Source organism: Corvus moneduloides, chromosome 8, assembly GCF_009650955.1.
Source record: "Corvus moneduloides isolate bCorMon1 chromosome 8, bCorMon1.pri, whole genome shotgun sequence".
Taxonomy (NCBI): domain Eukaryota; kingdom Metazoa; phylum Chordata; class Aves; order Passeriformes; family Corvidae; genus Corvus; species Corvus moneduloides.
The window spans coordinates 17,559,811-17,587,270 of NC_045483.1; the positions used below are offsets into that span (position 1 = coordinate 17,559,811).

The 27,460-nt window shown below is 46.7% G+C and overlaps 1 protein-coding gene and 1 long non-coding RNA gene across 2 annotated transcripts; one reads left to right on the forward strand and one right to left on the reverse strand.

The window, feature by feature from the left end:
• Nucleotides 1–5,063: 5,063 nt before the first annotated feature.
• On the forward strand, nt 5,064–22,785 carry CXCL12 (C-X-C motif chemokine ligand 12). The gene is made up of 5 exons (XM_032115785.1): nt 5,064–5,218; nt 10,343–10,460; nt 13,846–13,932; nt 17,528–17,625; nt 19,390–22,785. The coding sequence occupies exons 1-5, from the start codon at nt 5,158–5,160 to the stop codon at nt 19,419–19,421; spliced, it is 396 nt and encodes a 131-aa protein (XP_031971676.1). The 5' UTR covers nt 5,064–5,157; the 3' UTR covers nt 19,422–22,785.
• On the reverse strand, nt 22,435–27,113 carry LOC116447093. Its single transcript, XR_004241482.1, has 2 exons — nt 26,736–27,113; nt 22,435–25,737 (listed from the first exon to the last, which is right to left on the reverse strand). It is a non-coding gene; the product is annotated as an uncharacterized LOC116447093 (long non-coding RNA).
• Between the last annotated feature and the right edge of the window lie 347 nt (nt 27,114–27,460).

The following is a 27,460-nucleotide window of genomic DNA, read 5'->3' on the forward strand; positions in this document are numbered from 1 at the left end:
ATGGAGAGAGCATAAAGGCAGAGCTGAGCTCGGCCCTGGCCAGACCTCCCAGGTACCTCCTCTTGCTGGGAATAGGGAACCTTTACTGCTGAGCCCCAGGTTCCTTGCAGTGGCCTGCAAGCTCAGTGAACCTGAACAGTCCAAGCGAAACCCAAGCAAAGCCACACAGTTTGAAACACTCTTGGAATAAAGTCTCCTGTGTGGTGTCAGCTTGGTGCTCAGAGGGAGAGGCAGAACACGGCAAACTTGGCTCTGTTTTACCCCAAGCTTTCAGGAAACTCCTCACAGTGAGGCCAAGAGCTATGTTCATAACAAAACTTAAACCCAAGCAAAATTTATCACGGTTTGAGTTTCTTCATGAAAAGTTAGACCAAGTTGGGATGTGCTCTGCTGGGATAAAAGAAGAGATGGAGTCTGGCCTTAAGGGCCAATTTCGTATCCACTGAAATCACATGCAAAACTCCCAGGGAAGCAAGCTTAAACTTTTAAACACCATTAGAAAAGCAGCTACCACAGTTCTCTGTCATTCTAGTTAACCATCTATAAACAGTTACTCACTTGACCTCTATTTGATCTCTCCCTCTGCCCTCCAAGGAATCTTTCAAGGCCAACATACATTATGGATATCTCTGTGTACATGAATGTTGGAGGCTATTTTACTACTATGAGAATAGATCTCTTGCAATTGTCTGAAATCTGCTTGTTTGGGGAAATTTTTTTTCTTTCTGCAGACAAATCCAACAAGTGACTTCTCTTAGTTTATACTGGTCTGCTGCAAATACTTAATTACTAAAAGTCCTGTTTGCTATACATGAAAACTATGAGCTTGAAACCCTGCCATGGCAATAACAAGGGAAAATAGTCTTAGCACTAGAAACAAGAAGGTCAAAGACAGGAGTCAAGAAAGATCTTCAAGCCACACTACAGTTGTCCTTTTCTAGCTGCTGCTTGAATGTGCAGCAAGATGGCAAAGCCTTCAAGCTTTCACCTGATTAATAGTGCTGGGGGGATAAAACATTCTGTAGGAGTGTTGCAAGAGTAAGACTACTATTTAAAAAGAGAATTCTTAAGCAAAACAAAAATGACAGCAAGATGGAAGTAACTTGAGGGCATACAGTCATTAACTAAAGGAAGAATTTTATATGGATGCCTTGGTTTGGTTGGGTTAGTTTTTTCTTGGTTTTTTTGTGGGTTTTTTTAATATGATAAAGAATTTCAGAGTTAAGTTACAAAATAATATAAATACATAAAAATATTGAAGCACTTAAAATCTCCAAGTACCCCTACGTCTGCACACTAAGGATACTATGCAGTAGCTAATGTAAATTTTAACATTTTAGCACCTGTCATTTCCTTCCCATCACAGTATCATCCTATAAGGAAATAAGCAGTATAAACATGCTTTTAAAAACATGATCTTGAAAAAAAAAAAAAAAAAGAGCTGCATCTAGGGACGATACTAAACTGCTGTAGTCATTATTGTGTGGGCTAGTAGATGCCCAGACAGAGAGATAAGGTCGATTTTGTATCTTTATTGTGCAGTCCAACAACCTAATAAATATAGATTTCTAAATGTAATTTCCCTTAACTCTAGAATCCAAGGTAACGTAGTGTCATGTATTTTACTTGAAATTGTTGAGATACACTGTTATTTTTAACTTTACTTAAACATAAATTTGGTGTGAACACCATGACCATCCAAAAAAGTGATGCATTTAGTTACAGATAACTCCAGGAAACTTTAAGGAAGAGCACAGTGAACTAGCATTAGTGAGAACAAGATAAAAACAAGGGTACTGTTTTCCAACCTGAGGACATTCAATTCAATTCTTGACTCACACAAAATTTTCGTAATAGTAACTTGTGCTAGCCAGAAATGGCTTATTTTCAACATAATCTGTGGGAATTTAAACCAGCTTCAGATAATAATGATTTTGTTGCTGGGTTATGCCAGTCTAAAGTTCTGAGTAACAGAAGTGTTGCCATCTCCTCATTTAAGAGGACATGCAATTTGATACAAACACACTAAAAATTTGGAATATTTTATTATTAAAAAAGGCTGTCTCAAGCTGTGTTGAAGTCAACAGTAGGTCTATTTAAGGTTTCTGAATTCACCCTTTCTTTGTTAGCATTCAGATAAAAGATTGAATTTACTGGCTATTACGGAGTTCTGGCTGCAGCTGGTTGGGGGGAGAAGGGGGAGAGAGAGATATTCAGCCACCCAGATCATCAAGGGGTGTAGGCTGGAATTTTTGAGCATTCAGATAAACACTGGTCAATTCTCTGGGAGTTAACATTAAGTTGAAACGAACTTCTCAAGAAATTTAACACTTGGCAAGTCATTTGACTTTCCTTTTAAATGTTCAATTCGTTCAGATCTCACTGGGTTCCTACTTCTAGTTTGAGGGGAGGGGTAAACCACGAGACTCCCCTTGAGAGGGGGGGTTCATGTTTTGTTTTGTTTTGTTACTTCGTTGCTGGTTAAATCTTAAGCTCACAGTTGTTGTACCGTAGGCAGCGGTTTGTGCTTGACGGGAAGAAAAAACAGAAACCGTCGTTCAAGAAAACCGCTCGGAGTTCATTCAGATGAGCTCGGTTGTTGCCTGGAGATCTCTTCTGCACCCAGGAGCAGGATGACAGCGGTGCAGCCGCGGAGGCAGCCCCGGTGCAGGGCTGCGGGCGGTGCGGGCTCCCGTCCCCCGCTGTCCCGCGCCCCGCTCTGCTCGGCTGCGCTCCGAGCCAGCCCCTCCGCTCCGCTCGGGGATCCGGCCGGGCCCGTCCTGCGCTGCTCGGGGAGATCGCCCTGGCGGAACAGCCCGGCGCCCGCGCGGGTGTCCGCTCTGTGCGGCGGGCAGCGCGCCTGCGGGTGCGCGCAGGGCTGGGCACGCGTCGCGGGCAGGGACACAGCCCTGAGAAACAGCCGCGGTTCGCCGGCAGCCGTCGGAGCGGGGGTTCCGCCCGTGCCAAGCTCCCGGGGACTTTACCAAGCACCTGGACCCCCCTTCCCTTTCCCTGTCCCGCCGCGATCCCCCTCCCGGGCTGGCTGCGGGGAGTCGGGGAGGCTGCAGAGGGATGGTGCCGGGTGCGGTGTCCCGGTCCCCCTGTCCCCTTCTCCTGGGAGACTTGATCTCCCGTGCAGAGGCGGCTGTGGCAGAGGGGAGGACAGACGAGGCGCAGGGGGACCGAGGCTTCCTCCTGCCTTGCTGCTGGTGCGCTCAGCTATCCCGAGGTGCGGAGGGAGCCCTTTCATCTGCGTGCTGGGACTCTTCGACTCAGCTCTGAAAGTCTGCCCAGACGTTTCCTAGGACCCAACTAGTTTTCACCTTCAGTTACAACACGCCTGCATGTCTCGGGATGCCGAGGGGGAGACTGCTGCAAAGATTTGGCTCTGATTTCATTCCACATTTAACCAGTCTCTTTGATTAGATCCTTGAGATGTTTCTCTCTGGGGCAATAGCAAGAGCAAAGACACGCTATTGCTTTAAGTATTATTACTCTAAGTAATTGCGACTCTAAGTGTGGTGTGGACATAACAGTGTCTCAGCTAAGTGCAGTGCGGGTGTCCTCGTGTGCCAGTGGGAACACGGGTGGGACAGCAGCACTCCTGGCAGTGTTTGCAATTACGATAAGGTTCTTCCATCTCTGCAGAGTGTCGCAGCTGTGACAGCAGCAGTAGCCAGGCTCACAGCACTGGTTACAGTTATTGGTACTTTCAGTGCATCAGGTTTGTACACTACTGTGCTACCTCACCTAAAATAAAGGAGGGGATCTGGGAGCAAGATCAGCCTAAACAGATTCAGTGCTGTTTGGTAAGAAGGGACTAAGAAATAAAAATAACTAGATTTAGGGAGTTGGATGTGTGTCTGTGTCAGGTAGGGATCCTGTTCATCACTGAGCATCACTGCAAGCATTTTCCCTGGCCTTTAGAAACCATCTTCTCTCAGTGAAACAGCCACAGTTTAGCACAGATGCAGTGTTTGAACTCCTGTGTCCAACTTCGTGGGCTGTAGCTGAGAGAATTAGCAGTTACCCAGGGTACAAAACAACCATCCTGGTGCTCTTGGTGTCATCGTGAACCTGTCCTTTATACAGCTCCACACCAGGATTAGCTGTACCCACTCGACCCCACACTGGCCCAGCCGAAAGTGCCTGTTTTAAATGCAGGCGAGGAGTCCAAATTCCATCAAAGCTTAGATGTTTATTTAAAGTTTTTAATGGCAACAAACAGGGCCCGGTGGGCTTGGTCTGCAGACAGTGAGGACATGCTCGAGTCAGTTACACTTGACAATTCTGTAATAGCTGAGGGCAGGTGACACTCCTGAGCCTCCGGGCTCTGCAGGGCTACCAGGGCTTTCAGCCGAGGTGCCAGGGAGCCCAGTGGCATCTGCAATACAAAGGAGGTGGAATGTTGGCAGCAAATGTGCTACTGGGTTCGTTTAATATAGGGAAGAGGTGGCGTTTAGGGCCAAACACGCAGAGGCGAAAACTGAAAGCCTCTCTCTCTTCTCTCTCTCTCTGCCTTTTCTCCCCTTAAACGCCCACATAAACTTCTGGGAAGATGCTTCTTACGAGGCGCTGTACCCGATGACCAGGGTGCCAGTGTGAATCTAGATTCGCACCCACGAGAGTGAGGGGGAAGTTTTCTTCTCTCCCGGGTGTGAGCACTTAAGGGATGCGTCCCCCACCGCTATTCCGGTTCCAGCAGCTCAGGTTCAGGAGCAGCGGGGCCAGGGTGCCCAGAAGGGCCCGGGGCTGGCACAGTTTGGTGAGGAAACAACTTTCTTGCCCCAGCTGGGGCCTGATGGGGTGATGGTGATGCCGGTCCCTGCCGCAGCCCCGAGCCGCCGGTCCCCCAGGGGGCTCGGAGCGCGGAGCTGTGGGGGCAGGCGCTGTGCCTGGGGGGAAGCTGCCGGGCTGACGGAGCGGAGCGAGGAGCCCTCGCTTTTTTGGTTCCTTTCCAACCATTTTTAGCAGAGGAAGGATGTAATAACATGCCACGGGCAATAAATCACAGTCTAGCTACTCCCCCTGGCTCTCCTCCCCCCGCCCCTGGCCCCTCTATAGCGGGAGGGGCGGAGGGGCCGCCAGCAGAGCGCCGCGGCCGCCGGGACGAGCAGAGCAGCGCAGCGCCTGCCCGCGTCCTCCAGCCGCCCCAGCATGGACCTCCGCGCCCTGGCGCTGCTCGCCTTCGCCCTGGCCGTCATCTCCCTCTCGGAGGGTAAGTGAGCTGCGGGGCCGCGCCGCTCGCACCGCTCCTGCCGGGAGCCCGGCCGGGAGCGATGGTCCCGCGGAAATCCCCGCTCTTTCCCCCTCGCCTCGCAGCTACACCGCTCTCCCGGCTCGGGCTCCGGCCGCCGCTCAGATGCGTCAGGCGAGCCCGAGCGATGGCTGTGCTGAGCTGGAAGTAGGCAGGCTCCCATTCCTCCCTCTCCTCCATCCCTGCCTGGCTTTTTTCAAAAAGCTGGCCAAAGCGGTCCTCGCTGCCAAACTCGCCCCAGATTGAAGTCGTCTGGGGGAAGACTTTCAACAGCGCTCGGTCTGCAGAGAGGTGGTTTGGCTGCAAAATATGCATATCGACTTTCCCTCTAACAAAAAAACCCCAACTCTAAAAGTTAGAAGAAATTAGAAACAGGCGGTTGTTCGGTTCCTCTTCTGTCCTCTGTCGTGATTTATCTTTCCTCAATCAGGGCAGAGCTGAGCCAAAGCGGTCACTAGGCAGGAATTTACCGCACCCCCGGCGCGGTGCACGGGGAGGTTTCGGGGGCGCAGGGGGCTGCCGTGCCGGGAGGTCTGGGGGATGCGGGCTGGCGGCGTTGGCCGCGCAGTCACTGCAGCATCGTCTCACAGCCCGCCCGCCCCACGCCGGTCCCCGCCGTCCCGCGTGTCGCCCCCGGAGCTCGCTAGCAGCGACAGCTGCCAGGCTTGCTTTGCCAGCTGCGCTCTGTGAAAGCCTCCGCGTTTGGACAGCCCCGGCGACCGCGGCAACCCGCGCTTCTTGCCCCGCATCCCGCGGGGAGCCCGGGGCTCCGGGGAGTGCGCACAGCGCGGGGCAGCCACCCTCCCCACGCCTGGCGGGGCGACGTTCTGTCCACAGCCTCTGGGCATCCTCCGGACGCTCCTCTTGCAGCTGTCTTCTCACCTGGCAGAGACTTGCCACCTCCCGTCCCCTCATCGAAACCACTCTGGCTGGGTAAAGGGCGCCTTTTCAAACCTCCGCTCCCGTCCTATTCTCCCATTCAGGCGAACGAAACTTGGGTGTTCTCCACCAGGGAGGCAGAGGATGCCTTCCAGTGCCCTCCTTGTTTAGCCTGAGAGAGTTAATTTTTCCCGAAAATTTCCCGATGCCTTTCCGCGTAACAACCCTGTCCCGTTGGAACACGGAGCCGGCACTGCCCTGGAGAGACTCCAACGCCCCGGGCAGGTGGCTCCGGCCCCCGCCGCGTTCTCCGTATCCACCACCTCGGGGGCTGCGAGCTGGGAAGCGAGAGCGGCAGGTAGCGAAGACAAACCCGGGGCACCACGGGTGGCAGTGCCAGCTCCGGTCCCTGGCCGCCACCATCACCAGCTTCCGAGCGGCTGGGGCTGCCGGTGCCTGGGTAGCTGAGCGGGCTTCCCTCGTCTCTGCAGGCGAGTGCAGGTCTGGAGGCGCGGGAGGAAGGGACCGGGGCTCAGGGGTTCTCCTCCCCCTTACCTCCCTCTGGCAGCACTTTGCTCAGGGCTGGGAGGCTGGCAGGACTGCCCGGCTGCAGCTCGGTTCACCCCCAGCGCGGCTGCTCTCCTTTGCTGGCAGCAAAGGTGTCTTACGCCTGGATAAGCCTGGGGGGACCTGGCTAGCTGAGAAGGAAACGGCTCACAAGGGCTGGAGAGAAACTAGTATAAGGAAAGTGACTCCACCGTCTCGCGGTGTAAAGATGGAGTTTTTTGCCTTCTTTTCATGTCATGTAGTGCTCTCAGCCCTGATCCAGATGAGGGCTCGCAGGGCTACCTTGTACTGGGGGGCAGGTGAGCTCTGAATTCTTCTTAGTCACCTGGTAAAGCTGTGTCTGTCTATCCCAGCCTTGCTTCCCAGGGAAATGGAGCTGTTCTACAGTTAAAAAAGTTATCAACCATCTCCTGATAATGACAAATGCACCCTAGGCTGAGCAGAAGTAAAATGGTGCTTCTATCAAGTGTTTTGTCCGTCCATGTCCAGTCTGGTTGCCTGGATATCGCTTCCCTCTCCGTTCAAGCATCCAGAGCTTCCTAGTCCTCGCAGTAAGTTACTGCTGATAACTTTGCAGCAGAACTGGCAACTCACTTCTTCCCTTAGTGTCCAGTGTGGGTGAAGAGAAGCAGATCCCTGTGGGATGAAATAGGTATTGTCCAACACTGACAAGTGGCCACTCTGTGACAGCATTTTGTGTTTGCTTTGTCTCTAGAGAGAATTCGTCAGCAAAAGTGGGTGTTCAGAGCCAACAAAACTCAGTTTGAGTTAGAAAACGATAAAACTATTTATTGTTAAAAACACCTCAAAACACAAAACCCCCAAACCTTCAAACTCTTCTAGACAAGTCCAAAAGAGATGTTCTCTTTTTGTCTAAGTAAAATTAGGTTGAAGGAATGATATAGAGATGTCATTATCATCAAATTAGCATCTGGCTCTTCTGTAACTTTTGTCTCTATTCATCACCAAATGTGCCAGACAGATAAAAGTCTCAAAAGCTTCATGTTCCATCAGTTATATTTTCATGTGATAAGGTAATTAACAGACAATACTAATTTGCCACACTGAGAGAATGGCTTCAGGTTGTGCTCAGTGTTTTTTAGATATCTTAGAACTCGCAGTACAAATTGGTAGATTAGTTAACCAGCTAAATCAGCTCTAATGTACATGCAACAGTATGTTTCAAATTTTGAAATGAGATAAGGAATGAGCAAGACCAGAAATGTTCTCTTCCTAAATTATGGCCTTCAAACGACCCCTTCCCTCTCCTACTTCTGGAAGATAGGGGCTCATGTGTTGGAAGATGCCACATGTACTAGTTTTCCCTGGTTTTCAGCCTTGTTGAGAGCACGGTGAAGCAAGGGGCAGCGGCAGGAGTTACTGATTCCTTGTTGGTGATACAGAGAGCTGACCCAGTCGGTGCCTGTGCTGCTGCTCGCTGGTGCTCAGTGCCTGCTCCTGATCACCAAGCAATGATCACCAGGCACACAGAAATACCGAAGGGATTCTTGTGCTGGGAGGGGATTTGTCATTCCACCTTACCTTGGTGTGACAGAACACTGAGTACTGGAGCTTCCCCTCTTCCTTGCTGCGCCAGATGCCTTTTCTTGGGCAAGAAACAACTTTGGGACTTACATACAGGTTTAGTCATGGTTAAACTTTCTCTGTTCCTGATTTCAAGTGGTATCGGATTGAAAATCCCACCTCGAATCTGAGAGAGGACAGGGTTGCATTATCAAATCATGGATCTGAACAGTTCATCTCTTGCATGTTGTTTAAGTTAAAGCTGGCTTAAACTTGGTTGAGACAAGCTTGCAGAGACACTATCACTGCAGCTGTGCTGAGTGGTGTTGTATGACTGCATTCAGTTTCAGCCTCCCTTTCCAATACAAACTCACAGATGTGTAGCTATCAGACACAGATTTGCGGTGGGAGATCGTAGCGCCTTCCTCACTCCTTTCCACATTAGCACTATCCAGGCTACTCCATGTTCTTGAGGCTCATCCTGTAGCTCTCCTTCCTCCTCCCCCAGCAGATTATTTGTTACCTCATAGGTGGAATCACTGTTTGGACTGCTACAAAGCTGATAGAAATGTCCTTCAATTTTGTTAACTTATAGTCCAGATTCTGGTGTGAATCAGGAGAAGGTCTACTCCCACTGATTAATTCCTCTCCTGTGGGGTCTGATTCTGGCTGATCTCTTGGTAGAGACACCGGAAAAAAGGGGGCTTCCCTCCTCAGGACAGGACAATTTCACCCTGTTGTCTGTGGTTGTATGTGCTAGAGACAGGCATCAGTAAATGTGCAATATATGTAGATCAGCTGTACTTGAAAACCTGTCTTTCTCACCTTCCTAGACAGCTGTTTAGGAATTCCAAGCTCTTCCCTGCTCTTTAGCTCCCCATATGCCTTTAAAGGGAACTGGTTTTGGATGCCGCAAGTATTCCTGTGTGGCTAAACAAGCAGGATGGAAGATTGCCATGTGGGATCTCAAGCCCTGTCAGATATAGATCTGACCATCTACAGCATGAGCCAGATTTTAGGGGTTAGGTGTATGAATTTAATTCCTCCCAGAGGCTGAAAACTGTTCCACTGGGAAATTCTTTAAAATTTTAGGCATCTCTTGGACTTCCAGGCAAAGCTTCTGTGTTTGTTCTTTATTGCGCATGGAACTTTCAAACTTACAGTCCTTACTTACAAACTACAGACCTTACTTACGTGCACTTGATTGCCAGTAATTAAGCAGTCCCATAGAGAAATCGGGTAGTAGAGGCTGTGGTGGGCGTCAGGCTTTTCTCAGCCCTGCATGCATATGCATGGCAGATTTTTAGCCTAGGGGGTTAAACTTAATTCTGTCCCTTGTGATGCCAGTGACAGAACTCTCATCCAGTCTGGTGGCCCCTGAATAGTGTATTGAGGACGCTCTGGCTGATGACTGTCTCCTCGATTGCCTTACTTACCCTCAGGCTGGAAATTCAAAAGACTCCAAGTGTCTTATGTGAAACCGCCGGCATCTCGCATCTCTGAGCCGCACCTTCTTGTGCGGGTACCTCTGCTGGGAGTCAGGGCTGGCTGCGGTGGGGAAAGGTCAGCTGGGCCCTGGGAACGCCTGCAAAACCAGAGCTTTTCTGTAGCCACTAAGTCCCCTGTGAAAAGCATGCACCTGAGCTGAGCCGTTTTGATCTGAACTCTCTGGAATTCATCGCTTTCTTCTGGCTACCTTCTAATTTGGCCTCGGGTCAAAATCGTTTGACTAGAACAACACCGAGGACAAGTGCCCCCTCTTTTGGCCTTTATCTTGTCTAATTACCAGGAGCATCCCTGCACAATGGAACGGCTCCTTATTCTAATCTCTTCGATTTTACTTATCTCCATTTTCTCTCCCTCTTCTTTTGTCTTCCAAAATCCCACGCACCCTGGTTGAAAGGCTGGGCACTGAGCTGAAGGGATTGTGCTCTGAGCTGCGGGCAAATGCTCTCCCAAAGCTACAGCTTTTCTGCTGCATTTTTATTTTTTCACCTGCATATTTGGAGGGAGTTTCTTTCTGTGAGCCCTGATGCTGTGAGCCCTGATCGGTGGATCTGTGCTGCTGACCGGGAGCAAGAGGTAACATGTCCTTTCCCTCCCTTTGTCCCGCAGAAAAACCCGTCAGCCTGACTTACCGATGTCCCTGTCGATTCTACGAGAGCAACGTGGCAAGAGCCAATATTAAGCACCTCAAAATCCTCTCCACACCCAACTGCTCACTTCAGATTGTGTAAGTCTCTTGCTCTTTTCAGTTGGGTGCAAATCTCGGGTGTCAAAAAGAAGGGTCACAGAGCTGATGCTTGCTCTAGTGGTTGAATTTCAGCCTGTCTCATGCCATGACCCTCAATTCATCTCTTCACCCCATTTGTCAGGTACAGCTGGACCCTGCTTTACCCCGCCTAAAGGAGCCCAGCTGGTTGTTTCCCGGCTGTGTTCTCTGTGGTCTCCCTGTTACTGTGTGATCCCATGTCCTGTTCCCCCGTGTGTATGTGAGCAGGAATGTCAGACAGGCTGTCCATTGCCTTGGATGTGGAGCTTCACACCTTGGGATAAAACTTTACAGCGGTTTGAGTCTCCTAATGGGTCACTCCTCCACAGAGTGGAGCTAAACAAGCAGAAGGAAATCCTGTATTTCATGTATCCTCCACAGGAGGTACAAACCCTAAACACATGATGGCCTAATCTAGGGACGCTTACCAGGCAGGGACTGACTCAATAAATCACAGCAGAACAGAAAGATGGGTTCCCAATGGAAAATAACTTCTTTATTTTTGCTGGAAAAGCAACCCTGATTTTCAGGAAACATTGGGATTTTGTTTGTCTTTGTAGATTCACATGTCTATGTTTTAGGCAGGCCTTTTTTGTTCACTTCTTCATGGGTGACCCACTCCCTCCTCTCCCAAAATTCAAAACCTTCTGAAGAAAAAGAAAATAGCATTAATCTTTTCATTGCAAGGGAGCCTTACTGCTCTCAGCTTCCCTTAGCCTCTCTAAGAGGGTGTCAGGGACTAGATTTGGTTTCCGTGCAGCGATCCCATTGGTAGTTTTCTCTTTGACCCATATATTGAGCCCTTCCTCTTGCAACTCAAATGCTGTAAAAATCACTTTTTTGTCATCCAAAACATTTTTGCACTCAGAAAACCGATGTGGCTTCGTGAGATCGCTCAGGAATGTACGTGAGTGTGTATCCATTCATGAACCAGTTTTTATTCATACTTTTTTTTTCTCTTTTAAACCACTCTGTGTGGATCATACGCTTTTTATCATGTGCTTCCTCCTTAGGATTTGGAGGAGGACAGTGAGAAAAATGTAAGCTGCAGCTGAGAAATTATTTCCTTTCAAAAAAATGGCAAAACCAGCTGTGACTAACTCCAGTCTCTCCCTATAAACAATTTTGGCAGCAAGCATCCAAAATGCAATAGTGCATGGATTTGTGCTCTGGGACTGTCGGTGGATGTCATAAGGGTCCCAGCGCTAAGGCTTTTTAGAGGATTTGGAATTTTCTGGAGTAGTTTCAAGTAAATGACAGCATTTAAGATAGGATGGAGTATATATTTATCTCTTAATTAACATAGGATTATAGTAATTAGAGATAAATTAGAGCATGAAATGCAGGAACAGAAACAACTCATGTTCTTTCCCATTCCTGACCCAAATGTGTTTGTCTGTGGTACACAGAACATACGAACCTACAGTTCACCCTCTTTTTGTTACTCTGAAAAGCAGGGTACTTAAAAACATCCCTCCAAATACCCTTGAAACAGCACAAGTTCAGACTAGGTCTTTATTGGAACAGAAGGTGAAATCAATCAAAACTAACACATGAATTTCTCATCTTGAATCATTTTAAGCATTAAACAGTGAAGGTGTAAATAAATTAAAAGCTGCCATTTTCAGGAATAGAGAATGTAAGTGAAACATATAATTGCTAGAAGATATTTTGTGGATTTTGTTTCTTGGGGTTTTTTTGTGCAAGTACATTTTCCTTTTTGGTTAAGGGAAGTTGTACCTGGAAAAAAGCGTAAGAGCAGGCTTTTGTCTTTCATTCTATTGGAAATCATCTCTCCAAATCCAGTGAGCTCCTCTGTCAACATCTACTTCTACAAAGCCCACACGAAATTCCTTGCTTTTCAGTACAGGGAAATGAGCATTTTTAGCAAGTAGACACATTAACTAGTCCAGGTTAAACACTCCATACAACTGCCTGTGTCTCTTCCATGACTGCACAAGGAGCAGGGGCTGACAGGCTCAGAAATAAATGTCTGAAAAAATCAGTGTCTCAGTATTAGGTGAGAGGTAATATTAGGTGAGAGGAATTGTATTGAATGTGGCTGGAGACTGGTTACGTGTGCTTTTGCTTCTGTACCCTGTGAGGTCAGCTCAAGAACTCCCAGACACTGCTAACATCAGCAAATCCATTCTTACACTCTGTTGGTATCACTTAGCTGGAAATGCTCCAGCTTGGCACTGCTGTAAGGGAAATATGAATTAGGCCCATTCATCTCTTTCCTGGCGCAGGGGTTGCAAGACGGATCCTTGATGTGTTTATGTTACAACTGTGTTGTTGCATAACTTCAGAGCAAGGAGCCTTTTTGACCTGTTATTTCTTATGCCATCGTTTTATGTTCTGCAGATTTCATTTTATAAAGTGAGGAACATTATGGCTTCCATCCAGCAAATGTTTAAACAAGTACTGAACTTATTTGTATGGGCACTTCCATGAAATTGCTGTTCTCTGCACTTTCCCAAGGCAGGCAGGCTGTTTAGAGGGAAATTTTGGAGCAACTGGGGCAGAGGCAGGGTGCTGCGGGGAATGTGGGAGATAACAGCTCTCAAGAGGTCCTGAGATCCCTGGAGGGTGAGACCTGATGATGAAAAGCTATTTGTCTTGCTTCTGAATGAAAGATTCGGATAGCCCAAGTGTCAAATTCATGGGGAATTCAAATTAGCTCAACAGTTTGGTGTGGGAAGTGCAGCTTGGACATCCAGGAGAAACCCCTCAGGAGGTTTCGGCCTTTGTTTTCAATGCTGAGTGAATAAAGGAGGGGAAACTTGCCTCAGGCACTATGGCACTTTCAGTTGTCTTCCTCCCTGCAACCTGTTAATGCAGTCTTGTATAAAACAAAAAGCTAACAAGTGACCACAGCCTTGCTTTCGGAACATCCGGACATCTGAGGGGTGTTGTCCTCAAAACATGTGAAACTTCTCTTTTGGGTTGAATATAAAAGCTGTTCTTAATCAATTCCTTGCAAAAATTACTTATATTTACCATATCAGTATTTCCAAATGAAGTTTTTCTGTTGTTGGCATCAACAACATTAACTCCTTAACAGTCCAGGTGTGAATTGGAAGTCTTAGATTCAAATTCTGTGTCTGTTCCACTCTCACACGATTCCCAGCACAGACCACAAGAGCCTGTCAAAGGAGACAGATGGCTTCCAAACCAGGGATATTTCTAATAGGTGACTCAAGGATGGGAAAAATAATCCATCCTGATCATGGGTTAACCGAGAGCAGCACTGGCACCCAAGGAGAATAAGGCACAGGGGCGGGGGGTGGGTGTGGGATGAGGAGTATTGCACACCAGACTCACTCTGACTTTTCTCCTTTGGCAGTGCAAGGCTCAAGAGCAACAGCAAGCAAGTGTGCATTGATCCCAAGTTAAAGTGGATCCAGGAGTATCTGGAGAAAGCTTTAAACAAGTAAGGCAAGAGACAAATGGACTTAACAGCTAACATCCTGGCTTATTAAAGGGTAGAACATTAAGGGCTGGCTTTTACCATGTGGACAAAGTACTTGTGGAATCAGATATTGTTTCAAAGAAGGGTTTGGAGTTGACCTAATTTGTATTGAAACAACAGTTTCTAATATATCCTAGATGTTAAACTAAGAATTTTGCCAGGGTTTGAGGCAAAATTTATGCTAATGAGTATGGTCTGGGGTCCCGAACTCATCCTCTTTTGGAAAAACAGCTGTTCTCCCAAGGAAAATACTTCCTTTGTGCCCCCCCTTTCCCAAACAAAACTACAATTACTTCAGAATCTATACCATTCTGGTGTCCTTGGAGCCCCTTCTCCATGTTACACTGGGTGTCTGCTTGCACAGGCAGCTGAGGCCTAGGGATTCTTGGTGCTAAAAATTGTTTCTCTGCTGCCCAGTGTGGAATGCTGTTAATGTCGGCCAAGGCGCAATGTGCTACCATGAATAAGCCTTTCCCACAAGACCAGGGGAAAACCAGCCCACCTTGGCAAATTCGGACTTTCTTAATCTATTTTTATTCCCCATGTCTACTTTGAGGTGGACTCAGCCCATCTTTGTCCAATTTTATGCTAAAAAGAGCAGCACAGAGCACAATTTTGTGCTGAACTGCAGGGGAGGGCTCCAGCCTTCCAGCACAGAAGATGGTACATACCAAATGATGTACAAAGCATTCCCTTGCTTGCCCAGAGCCCTGGGCTGCGGTTGATCCAGCAGCAGCATTTTGGCCAGCAAGCCTACCTGTGCACTCAGTATCCCTGCCACCCTTGCCATCACATTCCCACCCCACAGTAACTGCACTGTAACCCTGCTGAACCTTGTCCCTCCTGCATCTGTAGGGTGAAGGCAGGGCTGGAATCCAATCATTTGCAGAAACAGTGTGTTATTGGGGAAGGTATGGCCTCAGGGCAGATGGGAGGCACAGGTACCTGAATGCTCTCCACTGTGTGCTTTGTAAATGCGTCTGCCAAACAAGAGGTAGAGTTAAAAACAAAAAAAAATTTCTTTACTCCCCTGTGTTTTTACAATAAACAAGGGGAAAAATGCCACCAGAAGTAGAGAGATTCCTCCACATGTCCCTTTTGGGGACTGCACTGGGGCCAGGAGTGAGAAGGAAGAGGGAAGGAAGCCAGTTAACAAAGTCAATGTGATTCCAGCCCTGACAGCTCTTCCCATCTCATCTGATGCTCAGTGCCTTCTTTGCTGCCAGCACTCAGCCCTTTTGTCCTTTGGACAAATTCTCTGCAGAGGTAATCCAGGTTAATGCTGCCAGAATGGCTTTGGGTTTAGGCACCACTGAACCTAAGAGCAGGATGTGGCCCATGCTGGCTATCCTAGGGATCTGAGCTGCTTTATTTTACAATTTGGAAAAATCCTCAAGGTCCTGCTTAAGTTTCTGTTTGTTATCATCCCCAAACTGAAACTCAGGAAGCATTTTACAAATCTGCAAAGTTGGGCAAACGTGATTATGTGCCTATCTGACTTAGGGGAGCAACTCAGCTGGAACATGTTCTGCTCTCACTTCCACTAGTGAAGATCTGAGACCAGCTCTACTGAAACCAGTGAGTCTGCCTGATCTCCAGCCAGATTCTGGGTTTTGTTACCAAATGCTACTACAGAAGCAATTCTGCCAATTTGGTGGATTCATCCTGGTTTACATTGGGTAACAAGAGAGAATTTGGTCCCAGCTCTATGAAATAAGATGACAGCATCTATCTCCATCCCCTAATCCTGTAATCATGGCATTGTGTTCATTTTCCAACTAGTAATGCTAGCACCAGTGGCATTTTCATGCTCCACAGACAGTCAGGGCTCTGTCTGTAGCATTTTCACCAGGCATGTTTTTGATATATTTTAGTGCACAGCTTTGACTTCTTCAATGAAATGTACTTTGGAATATATTTATAGCGCATCAAACAATTCATATATTTGAATTGGAGCCATATGAATGTTGGTAGTTTAAAACACCGATATCCCTCTAAACTACTAACAGCTTGTAAAATGAATCTATATAGATCTATAAATGTTAATGTAGCTATCAGTTTCAATCAGCCATATATTATATTTTTTCACTTGTACCGAAATTGTATGAAATGTGACATTACCCTATATGCACTAGCAATAAAATGGCTAATTGTTTCATGTTATGAAAACCCAATTGTACATGGGAATTTATTTTTCTGGAATAAAATCAATACGTTTTGTAGAAAGGGCTCTTGTAATTGCTTAAGTAGAATCCAAACTGTGAAGACATCTTAATCTATACCAGTACTTCAATATGAGAATATCTTTAGTGTCATAATCTGCAGATAAGGGCAAGGAAAACTTCCTAGAATAGTAGTCCAATACAGTTAATTATGAAACCAGAAATGCTTTCTCTAGGGAATTATTTTGCTCACTAATTCTGCTTAGCATTTATTTTTGCTTTGTATTCATCACATCTCCATGTAATACACACATGAGACATCAGTAAAACACATTCAGGCTGACAGGAATCCAAATTCCTTAACTGGCTTTAAAAATCATTGTGCAGCTGCTGTGGCCAACATCATTCAATATTCATCCATTTTATAGACATGGGGCAAATCAGTCCTTTCTTGAAATAGCTAACAAATCCTTTACCACTTCCACGCAATCCCAGTCATCATTTACGGTACATTGACTCCCTCTTCCTCCTGCCTTTGTACAAGGATATGCAAAATCAGGCCTCTACAGAGTTAACACAGCCCATTTTCCCTGCTGTCATGTTAATATAGTCCCACTTCAGAACTTCCCTTGCTTCAAGATCCCGGAGTCCATTAAGCTCAGTGGCTACTGCAGACACACAGGAGAGAGCCGATGGATCTGGAGAAGATAACAAAGTCACATGGGAAAAATCTTCCTTAAGCCAGCTGGGAGAAAGGAAAAGAAACTCTGAATGTGTAGGGGCTGGCTGTGTTGGTAGCCAAGCCCTGCTGCGGCCTTCCAAGCCCTGGTGTGGCAGCTCTTCCTAATTTCTCACCTAATTTGTAAATGAGGGTTGAAGTACAAGATACCAGAACAGCAACCTCCCAGTACTCCACCAAGCACATGCTGGGTGAAGGCCCCACACGAAGGGGGACAATGTGGGTGATTATCTTTACAGCCTTGTTTTAAGGCACCAAATGCCCACAAATCCCCTCGGAGTAGCCACTGGTTCTTGCTGATGTCAGCAGGAATGCTGAGTGGGAAGCCAGAAATGCAGCCCTCCTCTCCTTCCGCTATACCTCAGAGGGAATTCTTTGGATGGTGAGGCTCCTGGCGGAGAAGTTATGGAAGGCATTTGGGGAGGCTTTGGTATTTTGGATAAAAGGGTTGTTCTGGCCTCAGAGTTTGCCAGTATTCTTCCACCAGGACACCTTGACTTGTCTAGCATTCCTCTCAGGAAGAGGTTATATGAAAGGGGGTGCTACATTTGCACCCTGCCAGCAAGATATGAAGGGACCATAAGATAAATGTTAATAAGGCCTTTGTATATGGATAATTTATGGCAGTCTTTTTTGTATTTTTCTTTTAATTTAGACCACGTCATCGCACTCATAAAAAAAAGCAACAGAAGAAACGGGGCCCACTCTGCCCTTCCCGTGCAACACCACTAAAGTCTCCAGGGAGAAAGAATGGTAGGAGGCATTAGTTTCTGAGCTGGGATACCTCAGGTTCAAGTCCCTGCTCTTCCACTGACCACCTTATGGGACCTTGGGCAAATATATTAGCCTATCCAGATCTCCATTTCCCTCCATATTTGTTGAGGATAATATCTCTACCCTTCCTTCAAAGGTGTATTATATAGATGTAACTCTTAAAATGGGGGGAAAATTTAGCTACAACAGATGTGGGAAAATGGACACAGAAAGAGGCCAAAAGAAGCAAAGACAAAGTCGAAAACAGGGTGAAGGTTTGGGAGCCCTATATATTTTAGCTCCAATATCAAACTGACAGAGTTAAACTATAGCAGCTGTGAATTTGCCACTGGTGTTTTTTAATGAGAAATGCAGCACCGCGTGGTGACAACGTGATGTGGTGCATGGGTGACTGGTTGATGCTTTTCCTATGGGAGATGCTAGGCAGCTCCCAGGGAATGGTGTTATATATGCCAATGCCCTGCATGTCCCATGTTTTTCCTCACCAGGGTGGTTTGTCTTGCCTTTCTGCACCAAAAGAAATAGGGTTACTGCTGTGGGATATTGGAAAAGATATCTTCAGAGGAAAAACTTTCCTCGTGGTTTAGTCATCCTCTTTGTGCCTAGATGAGTTTTCTGAGTTTTCTGAGACTGCCTTTACTGGGAGTCACAGTCTCTGGCTGTGGTCACAGAGCCTTAGCTGTCCAGCAGGCATTGAAAGGGGTGTTTGACAAGATGTGCTGAGACATCAATTTTTGAATACCTGGTGTTTACCCTCTGACGTTTGTAACTCAGCCTTAGTGACCTCTGGGCTGCAAAAGGTGATCAGCCTGGAGCCAGGAGTAAGGGTCGCTTCAGACAAAACCTGGAGGCCACCAGCACAAACTGGCTCCTTGTTCTGAGTGAACCAGACACACGAGACACTTGCACTTTGCTGTGATGCCTAACCCACACTCTCCTGGGTACCATGCTCACACTGAGCATGGGAGACTCCATTTGTCTGCACCCCACCTGAGCTCCTACCTCGGCCCTTCAGGCCTCACACGCTCACTGTGCAGCGCCTGCCTGCCCTGCCTGTCACCCCACCTTCTCTGGGCAGCTGGTCACCACTACTCTGATGTGCTCCCCAGCTGCTCACAGCAGGTCAGGTCCCAGGGCAGGGGGGCTCGTGGACGGCTCCTGGCTGGCAGCACACTGGCTGTCTCTGCTTTGCAGCCACCCCACAGTGGAAGCCGAACAAGAGCAGAGCATGGGCTGCCCTCTACATTCCTCCATCCTCACGGAGACCTTGCACTCTCTGGAGCTGCAGTCCATGATCTCCATCAGAGCTGTGGGGTAGGGGCAGGTAGAGGAGGCATTCCCAGTGCCACTTGCTCCGCTACTGGGGCTGCTCACAAATGATTAATCTCACCTCTCCCTGCTGTATTTTTTGCCGAGTTTCTTTGCCCACCAATAATTCTCTGCTCTGGCTTTCAAGTCCAGAATAAGCTTTCTAGCCAACCTTCCTCCTATATTAGTTCTGAACACCTTACTAACTGTGATAAGCACAACCTGCCCAAAATAACACCCATTGCTGGGTTTGCCCTGCTGGGTCCCAGTAGCTCCTTGTGGAGAACTTCTCCCAGAATGTTCAGCAGTTACTGGTTGGAGGGGCTGCCTTTGGGTTAGTCCAGACACAGATTTGCTGTTTGACTAGGCCTGATATCAAAGCTTTTGCAACTGAAATAAACTTTAATAGTGTTTCACTTTCTTCTTCATCAACAGGAGGTTCAAGATGTAAGAGGCAAGCATTGTAAGCCGTCTACAGGATTTCTTACTGTAGGACCCAGAGAGCAGATAACCAGTATTAGGGAATGAATACATTTCACTGCTAACATGCAGCACAAAAGCAACGCTTCACGCATTTCCAAAGGTTTTTTTCTTGGTTATTTTTGGTGGGGTTTTATTTTTGTTTGTTTTTTTTTTCCCCTTGCACAAATTGGCTTGCTTTCACAGTGCTATTTTTATATAGTAAGATGTAACTATTTGAGAAAAATACGAATTTATACAGGTTGGTTTATTACCTAGCACTGGGGGCAGATACCAATTTAAACTAACCCTGTTATTATATAATATTTTATTTCCTTTGTTGTGTAGAGGTCCTGTTTATTTAACTTTCTTTTGGTTCATGCAAGTCTCCTGGAGTTTTAAACCTAGAAGGACATGAACTGTACAGTGCAATGATGTTGTGTAAGTAGTGGTGGAGCTCCTTGTCTCCAGAAGTCATAGAGGCCAAGAACATAGGAAAGCTAAAAAGCATCAGACTGATGAAAGTGGACAACATTAGCCTGAGTGGCATTTACAGATATTTTGGATGAGCGACTACACTCAGGGCTACAGGGCTAAAGCCCTTTTCTGAAGATCAGAAACCTTGCTGACATCTGTGAGCAGCTGGATCAATGCACATCTGGTGTTGTGAGGTGCTAATACTCAGTTTGTAGTAGTTGTGTGTGTTAGGAGCCACAGCACTGTTCTGATGTCATCTGACATTTCCTATGTTCCTGTGTTTCTGATGACAAATCTAGCAAAAAAAGGAATGGGCTATTAAAGCCCTAACCACACAGTCGTGTTGCAAGTTGCTGGAGGAGTCAGATAAGCTGCCATGCACCAGGGATCTCTTCCCACCCCTCCACAGGAGGTGACTTCAGCTTGCCTGGCTGGCTTTGCACTGAAGTAGGCTGAGATTCATTCACCCTTCACCAACGATGCTGTAGCTCGGCTACTGAACAGTCACACCTGCCAGTGGGCAGTCACATCCCTGATTGCTCTGGAGATACCTGAAGAAGATGTCTGGCCATATCTTGGTGAAAAGAGATGCCTGGGGCAAGAGAGGGTCTGTGCAGTTTGTGGAAGGAGAGGTGTTTCTCGAGTATGGAAATGAAGGCTGACATTCACAGTTCACCAGTGGTCATGGCCCTGTTAGCTGTGAGCAGGATAGCCTCTGGAATTCCCTTTGCAAACCACAGCCTGGGACAGGCACCACTCCTTGCACCGATCCCCTCTCTAAGCCAGAAGTTTCTTTCTCCCGATTCCTTGCTGTATACACAATATCTGCTGTATGGTATGGAAAGACACCTGCAGCACTGCAAGAATCATGTCATGCTGTGCACTGAGATCTGGGGGGAAGCACATTTGTGCCGCACAATGCTTGTGTTTGTGTGTATCTGTGTTTGTATTGTAAACAAAATGATGTTGTAAGATTGTCTTTTTTGAGCTGGTTGCTTCAAAGGAATCTTTCCTCTTCCCTGCAGCCTGTGTCAGGAACACTGAGAGGGGTGTTTCACACTACTTTTTGTGGTAGGCTTCTTTAGTGCCAAAGAGGCACTTTGGCTATCCAGGGACTACATTATTTCCATGTGGATTCAGGTAAAAATCTTCTAAGTATTTTCCTCTCTGCCAAACAGGGCTATTGCAGAGAGTCCTTCAGCTGGGACCACATCACCTCATTTGCTTTAAAGCAGAAACAAACTGCTGTGCCTCAAATATTTGTGTTTGTGATTTTGACATTCCTTGTCTTGTTATCATTACCTGCCTGGTGCTTTAAGTATACTGTGTCTCTGCTTTAAAAGGTCTGGTACCACTGTACTTCATGAGAATTGGAGTTTTGATTTAAATTTAGTAGGATCAGATCCTCTCCTGAAAGGGTAAAGAAAGAAAGAAAGAAATTTTATGAGGAAAACAGTATCTCCTATCTTCCCTGGATTGTATTTTATATCCTAGGGTCCATCCCCTGTGCCACACATGCACCTGCATTTGCCAGTGGTTTGCCAGAGGTGGGCATGTGAGTGTCCAAGCCAAGAATTACTGCAGAAAAAGTCACCCAGGAAAGTGCATTCTTCACGCCTAATTGATATCAAAGGACAGCCTGAGCTCTGATTGATTCCCATTGCAGTAAATGCAGAAATAAATAATCCTCTGATTTTGATTCAGCAGCATACCTGGCTCGTGATGCTAGGGGCCATGGCCATTTTGTTTCCAGGGGAAACATTGGCATTCTGGTGAGAAGGTGGGGTGAGTAAATGTGACTGCACAGCCTTGCCAGTGCTCTGGGGCAGTCCTCCTTAACAGGGAGTGCATCTGGGGTCAGCACCAGCAGGGACAGGTCCCTGGGAACATGCCAACCCCACATTACAGCCTGAGCAAACACTGCTGTGACAGGCACTGAGATGGGCAGTGCTGGAGCACCCCGGCCAAACCACTCAGGGCATGGGGCTCCTCTCAGGGGCCAGCACTGTGATCCTCCCTCACCTGGGTAAGGTTGAGCACAGCATGAATGCAGAGGTGGCACAGATGTGGCCAGAGACTTAAGTGAGAACCTGATAAAAGCTTTCTCTTGCTTTGGACCAAAATTCAACCTTGAGTGGGAAGCTTTGCTGTTTGCCTGACATTATTTGCATGATGCACTGGGGAGTGCAGCCACGGCCTTTGCACCAGAGAAATTGGTCACTGGGCTGCCCCAGTGCACCACATGTTGTTTGTCCCGTTCATGGCACAACCAGAGCAGGCTGGGAAGCAGCACTGGCAGCATCTCACTTGGGGACAGCACTTGGTTTTCCCTGCTGCCTTTAACTGTTGACCAAAGACAGAGTGAGGGAAAGGAAGTTTGAGAAGATGGGAGTGAAGTAGGGACCACATGTGAAGAGGAGGGAAAAGAGAACACTGAACCATGCTGAAAAAGCAGCTTCCATAAATGTGAAATCATCACGTGGGTATTTTCAAAGTGCAGCTGTCAAATCCCAAGGTTGGATTATTTTTTAAGAGTAGATGGTATTTATTGCTGTGTCAATTTCTATTTATACTAGCTTTATACTTTTATGTATGAATATCTTATATGAATTCTGCCTGAGGAAGAATGAAGGGTGATTTGATGTGTTTTTGATTAAGGTGTTTGAACAAAGGTGACTGTTTATTTTGCAATGAAAGCTTTTTTCAAAGTTAAGTATACACATTTTATTGAAAATGCAGTTCCTATAGAAGTTTTTGTTGTTTTTCTTTTATTAGCCTCTAGAAGGTCCTTCTTTTCTCTGGAAAATTCTTTTGAGTGATGTGATTTATAGAAGTCAAAGTTTTTGTGAACTCATCACCTAAAATCTGATTATTTTTTCTTTATCAACATCCCACCAAGATAATCCTTGTCTGAAAACATGAAACTTTGGTGGCCACAGAGAAGAAAACATGTATCATGATGAAAGGACTGCATGAACCTCCCATCTTCCATTCCTTAAGAACTCTGTGTTGTCAAAATGTGGTAAATACTGTACTTTATATTTTTATTAAGTAAAAAGAAGTATCTTCCCAAATAATGTGAAAAGGGTTTTGTAATTGTGTTCCTGTAAGGCAGCTTTTATGGAGGAGTTATATTATGCTTTTGAAATTACTCCTTTCATAGAAAATTTTGAAAATAAACACTTTTATATTGTTGTAATTTCTCACATAAATGTGTATGCACTTAAAATTTTCTTAATAAAAATGTCTGTCTGAATAAAGTTTTTTGCTTGCTTCTGTTATTTTTTTTCTCCTCACAAATGAACAGCTACAATCTCCACTCAGAAACAACATTCAGATGTAGTTTGTGTCCAGTTTCAAGGATGCCTCCATATAGCCCCAATGCTCAGACTATCTGCAGGGAACCCGAGGTAAAGGGCCCTTGGGTCTGGCAGGGAGCAGCAGCAGCCTAACAGATTGAAATGTGCCATCTTAAAAAGGAGACCCTTAGCCATTTCCTCCAAAAACAGAAACCCAAACTCTATTTTTTTTTTTACTTTTTTTCCCCAAAGTTGTCTCTTGCAGCAGTTTGGCTTCAGTGGAACTGAGAGCTGTGAGCTGGTTTTGTTCCAGCAGCACGGAACATCTGTGCTGAGGAGGGGATGAAGGTTTCTCTGAAAAGCATGGGGGGTAACAGGGCGTGGATTTGACAAAAGAGCAGATATGACCAACACTGTCCTTGGGGCTGCTTTTCTCAGGGCACAGCAGGGTCAATCTTCAGGTTGGCAGTTTTGAGATGAAAAAAAATTTAGGGGCTTGTAGAACTGACCTGAGAACCTGCAAGTATAACCCTATTCAAGATTCTTGCTAGTAAGTATTTCTTGGCCAAACTGATGCAAGGCAAAAGGCATGCAAAAAAAAAGGGAAAAAGGAAACTCAGATGACTGACAACTCCTTTTCAAATCCATCAATTATTTACTAAGAGATTTATGAAAAACTAGCAGGTAACTGTGAGTGCAGATGGTCAGTGAGAGATTGCCAGGCCACTGCTAAATGCATTGGAAGTAATTAGCTACAAAACTACACATTAATATTAAGCATAGGCCCCATGTTCTGTGGAGCACTTTGCTGTGCCTTTCATCAGGTCTTTTCTCTCAAATGTGAAAGTTTTGGTTCTTACTTGCTCAGCAAAGCATCACGGCAATGTATCTGTGAACAGCCTCGGAACTGGAGGTGAGCCCACCTTATTAGCACATCTGGCTCTCTTCACTGGCAGCTTTCCAATATTAGCAAGCTGAAGGAAATCAGCTGCATTTGTGGCCTCAGCCACCCTGACACTGATTATGGACTGGATTGATTAGGTCCTGGCATGGAGTAGGTCAGAGGACAGCATGGTAAATGCCTCTGTTTCCTAGGACCAGCTGGGGATGTTACCACTGAGGATGTTACTTTGGATGCTACATGAGAAGGGTCACTCCTAGCTTCTAGTGAGCCCTGTTTTATAAAGCTACTTACTCTCAAATTGTCCTAAGAGTCCTTCAGACAAAACAAATATGTAGCTTTGAGACTAGCAAAGACAAAATGAAAAAAACAAAACCCCCAAAGTCTAGAAGCTGAAGCCAGAGAAATTCAAACTGAAAACAGATTTTTAAGTGTGGAATTGATTAGCCTTTGGAACACATTCCCCAAGAGAGGGGGAAGAAAAGCCCTGATCCTTCCTATGCCTTCCTAGCAGGGCTGAAGGCTGTTGTGGTGTTAGCCATACGTACCTTGCTGGGCTCTCAGGGGACATGGAGTGAAGATCTCTTGCCTCTGTTACCAGTAGGGTCACACATGATGAGCTAAAGATCCCTCTGGCCTCAGAAATCCATATTCAGAAAACCCCAGTTCCAGGGGAGCATTCCTCATCCTGTTATTAATAACACCTGCATATCATCAGCCATCCCAGCTCCTTGGACCAAGGCTGAGGATGACTCCTACTATTACACAGGAGACAGATTTGGGGTGAAAGGTTTCTATTTCTGGTCATGGAGGTTGTCCTCCAGCTGCAGGGGCAAAGGCATGGCAGTGAGAAAAGTCTGCAGCCCTGTCCTGGGTCCATGCACCCCCCGACTTTGGGAGGAGAGGTTTGCTCACATAGGTGCCCTCTGGATCACACTGCTCACAGTGGTGATCTTTCTTGTAGGAATTCCCTGAGTTTCTTTCATTGTCCTTTTTCTTACCCTTTCACTCTTATTTGTCCTTTGTTCTCTTCTCCGGCTCTTCTGGGGGCCTTCTCTTTCCTCTCAACCCCAGTTTTCCCAGCTGAAGGGACAAATCTTGGTGATTTAAAGCCATTCTCAGCACCTTCCTCCTGCTTTCTCATCACTGTTGGTGCTCCCTGGCTAGGCTCAGCCATCCATTTCTAGTCTCTGAAACAGGTGGAAGGACATTTCCCTTTTGTCCTTTGCAGTCACCGTATCAGAGCAGGATCCAGGGTCCTTTTGGAAAGGAGATGCACGACTGCTGCTGCAAAGCTGTTTGTCTTTTATGCTCTTGGGCTCATTCCCAACTATGAAGTCTGATCTGTCTTCCTTGCCTGCACCAGCAACACCCTTTGGCTCATCAGCAGGTCCTCGGCTCACATGGCTCCCAGCTCGTCCTTCCGCAGCCAGCTGTTCCTCACAGTAGCTGCCAAGGAAAAGTGGTGACCTGTGTCTCTGCCTTCCCACTGCCAGCACACAGAGAGCCAAACCTGGACACACAGGCTTTGTGAGCTGCCAGAACCAACGTACTGCTTTAGGCTTTCAGCAGACCCCACTCAGACCACCATGGCTGGAACAGAAGGTGAAGTCTAGCCCAGTCTGATGAGAGGTGGAAGAGCACAGCCTAAGAACAGGAGGACAGAGGATTAAAATGCTGCTGTAGCTCACTGAAACCTCCAACATGTGTGTGATTCTTCCACCCCAAAGATCCGCAATCAATTCCAGCTGCCTAGCGTGCTGCGTGATTTATTGCCGTGCCTGCGAGATTTTGGCTGGGGTGAAGCATGTTTGTACGTTGCCTATAAAACAGCAAATCTGAAGAAAGGACTCTCTGGATGTGGTTCAGAGTGTGTAACAAAACCCAGATCGCCAAGTCCTTCCACACAGTACCACAGCAACACATACAGCCCATACAAGTTTAATATCTAGCACACTCTATCTGTTTTGCCTCTGAGCACCAGAGAGAGAGACTTAAAACACTGCAGACTGTGCTATTCCTATGCAAAGGGTAGACTACTTAAGGGAGCAAATGCCAAGCCCCATTACATAGCCTAGTGCATCTTTTCTAAATTACAGCCTTTCCACAGGGCAGAGCACTAGCGAAATGGTTCTGCCCAAAATATGTGGAAAAGGAGAAAAAGGAGAGGAAATATTTCTTTCATTCAAAATATAAATACTGTGAATGCAAATCAGAATCCAGCTCTCTATGCCAGATCTACTGCCACAAAAGCAGTTGGATAACTACCATTCATGCTAAGTGTCCATACTCAAAATTAGGGTGCTCAGTAACTTCCAGTGCTTTCTGCAGCCTGGTTGTTCCAACGATTATCCTACTGGCATTATCACCTGCTAAGCAGCCTACCCCAACTCAGTTACTGAGGGATTTGCACCATCCTCCCCACCCCCTGGGACCTCCAGAGCAGACATCTGGTCTTGCTAAGAATGGGGGAGGGAGATTCCAGAGGCATTTCCAGAATACATATGTTGTACAAGCCTGCACATCCCTACCCTTGCATCTCATCTCCCAGTCTGATTTTATTTCAGTGTATCATTATTTTAATTCAGACAAGGTCCTATTATGCAGGAGTTGCACAAACACAGAAGGATAAAGATGGTCCCTACCTGATAGATTTCATGGTCGAAGATCTGCTCTGCCAGGCTCTTATCATGCGTACACGTTGCAAGGAATGCAAGTCTCTATCTCTTCGTTAGGTGTTGGAGAAGCATCACACCAGACATGGGATGGCTTGTCAAGCAAGTAAAGAACTACAGATCATCTAATTTCACATTCGCCTCTTTCAACATACACAAGATTTGATGAAAAGAAAGTTTTTCAGTTCCTTGGAGGGGTGGAGTACTGTAAAAAGATAATGGAGAAGTGACAAGGAGAAACAAAGCTTCCCAGTCATTCAGTTACTGGAGATAAAGCCTGGAGAGGGATGCTCTGCAGGCAGGAGATGAGTAGGTCTGAGCTGTGCAACTCACTCCCCACAGTCCCCACGCGCCTTGCTCCCATGTGTGTCTTAGCAGCACTCACCCCGTGTATCACTGCTTTGGGCACCCAGCCATCCTGGCTCCTCCCCTCCTCTCCTTTCTCTTGCCCTCCCTCCTTCCTCATTTCTAACTACTTTAAGATTTCTCTTTCCTGCTGCCATGTTACTTGTTGCTGACTTTGGACATTCTTTATGGCCTTTCATCAGGCTTCCCATCGCTCACACACTCTGCGTTGGTTTGGCCTGCTCTGCCTTTTGTCTCTGCAAAAACAAAAGCTTTATCTGTTGCCCAGAGACCATGGTGACTTCAGGGCTTTCCGAGTGCCAGCACCTAATTGCAAACAAATGGAAGTC

What these genes read in the sequence shown, in the direction of transcription:
- CXCL12 (XM_032115785.1), top strand. Translation starts at nt 5,158, where the DNA reads ATGGACCTCCGCGCCCTGGCGCTGCTCGCCTTCGCCCTGGCCGTCATC. An exon ending in AACTGCTCACTTCAGATTGT is followed by an intron (nt 10,461 to 13,845) that starts GTAAGTCTCTTG and finishes CTCCTTTGGCAG; the next exon opens with TGCAAGGCTCAAGAGCAACA. An exon ending in GTCTCCAGGGAGAAAGAATG is followed by an intron (nt 17,626 to 19,389) that starts GTAGGAGGCATT and finishes CTTCATCAACAG; the next exon opens with GAGGTTCAAGATGTAAGAGG.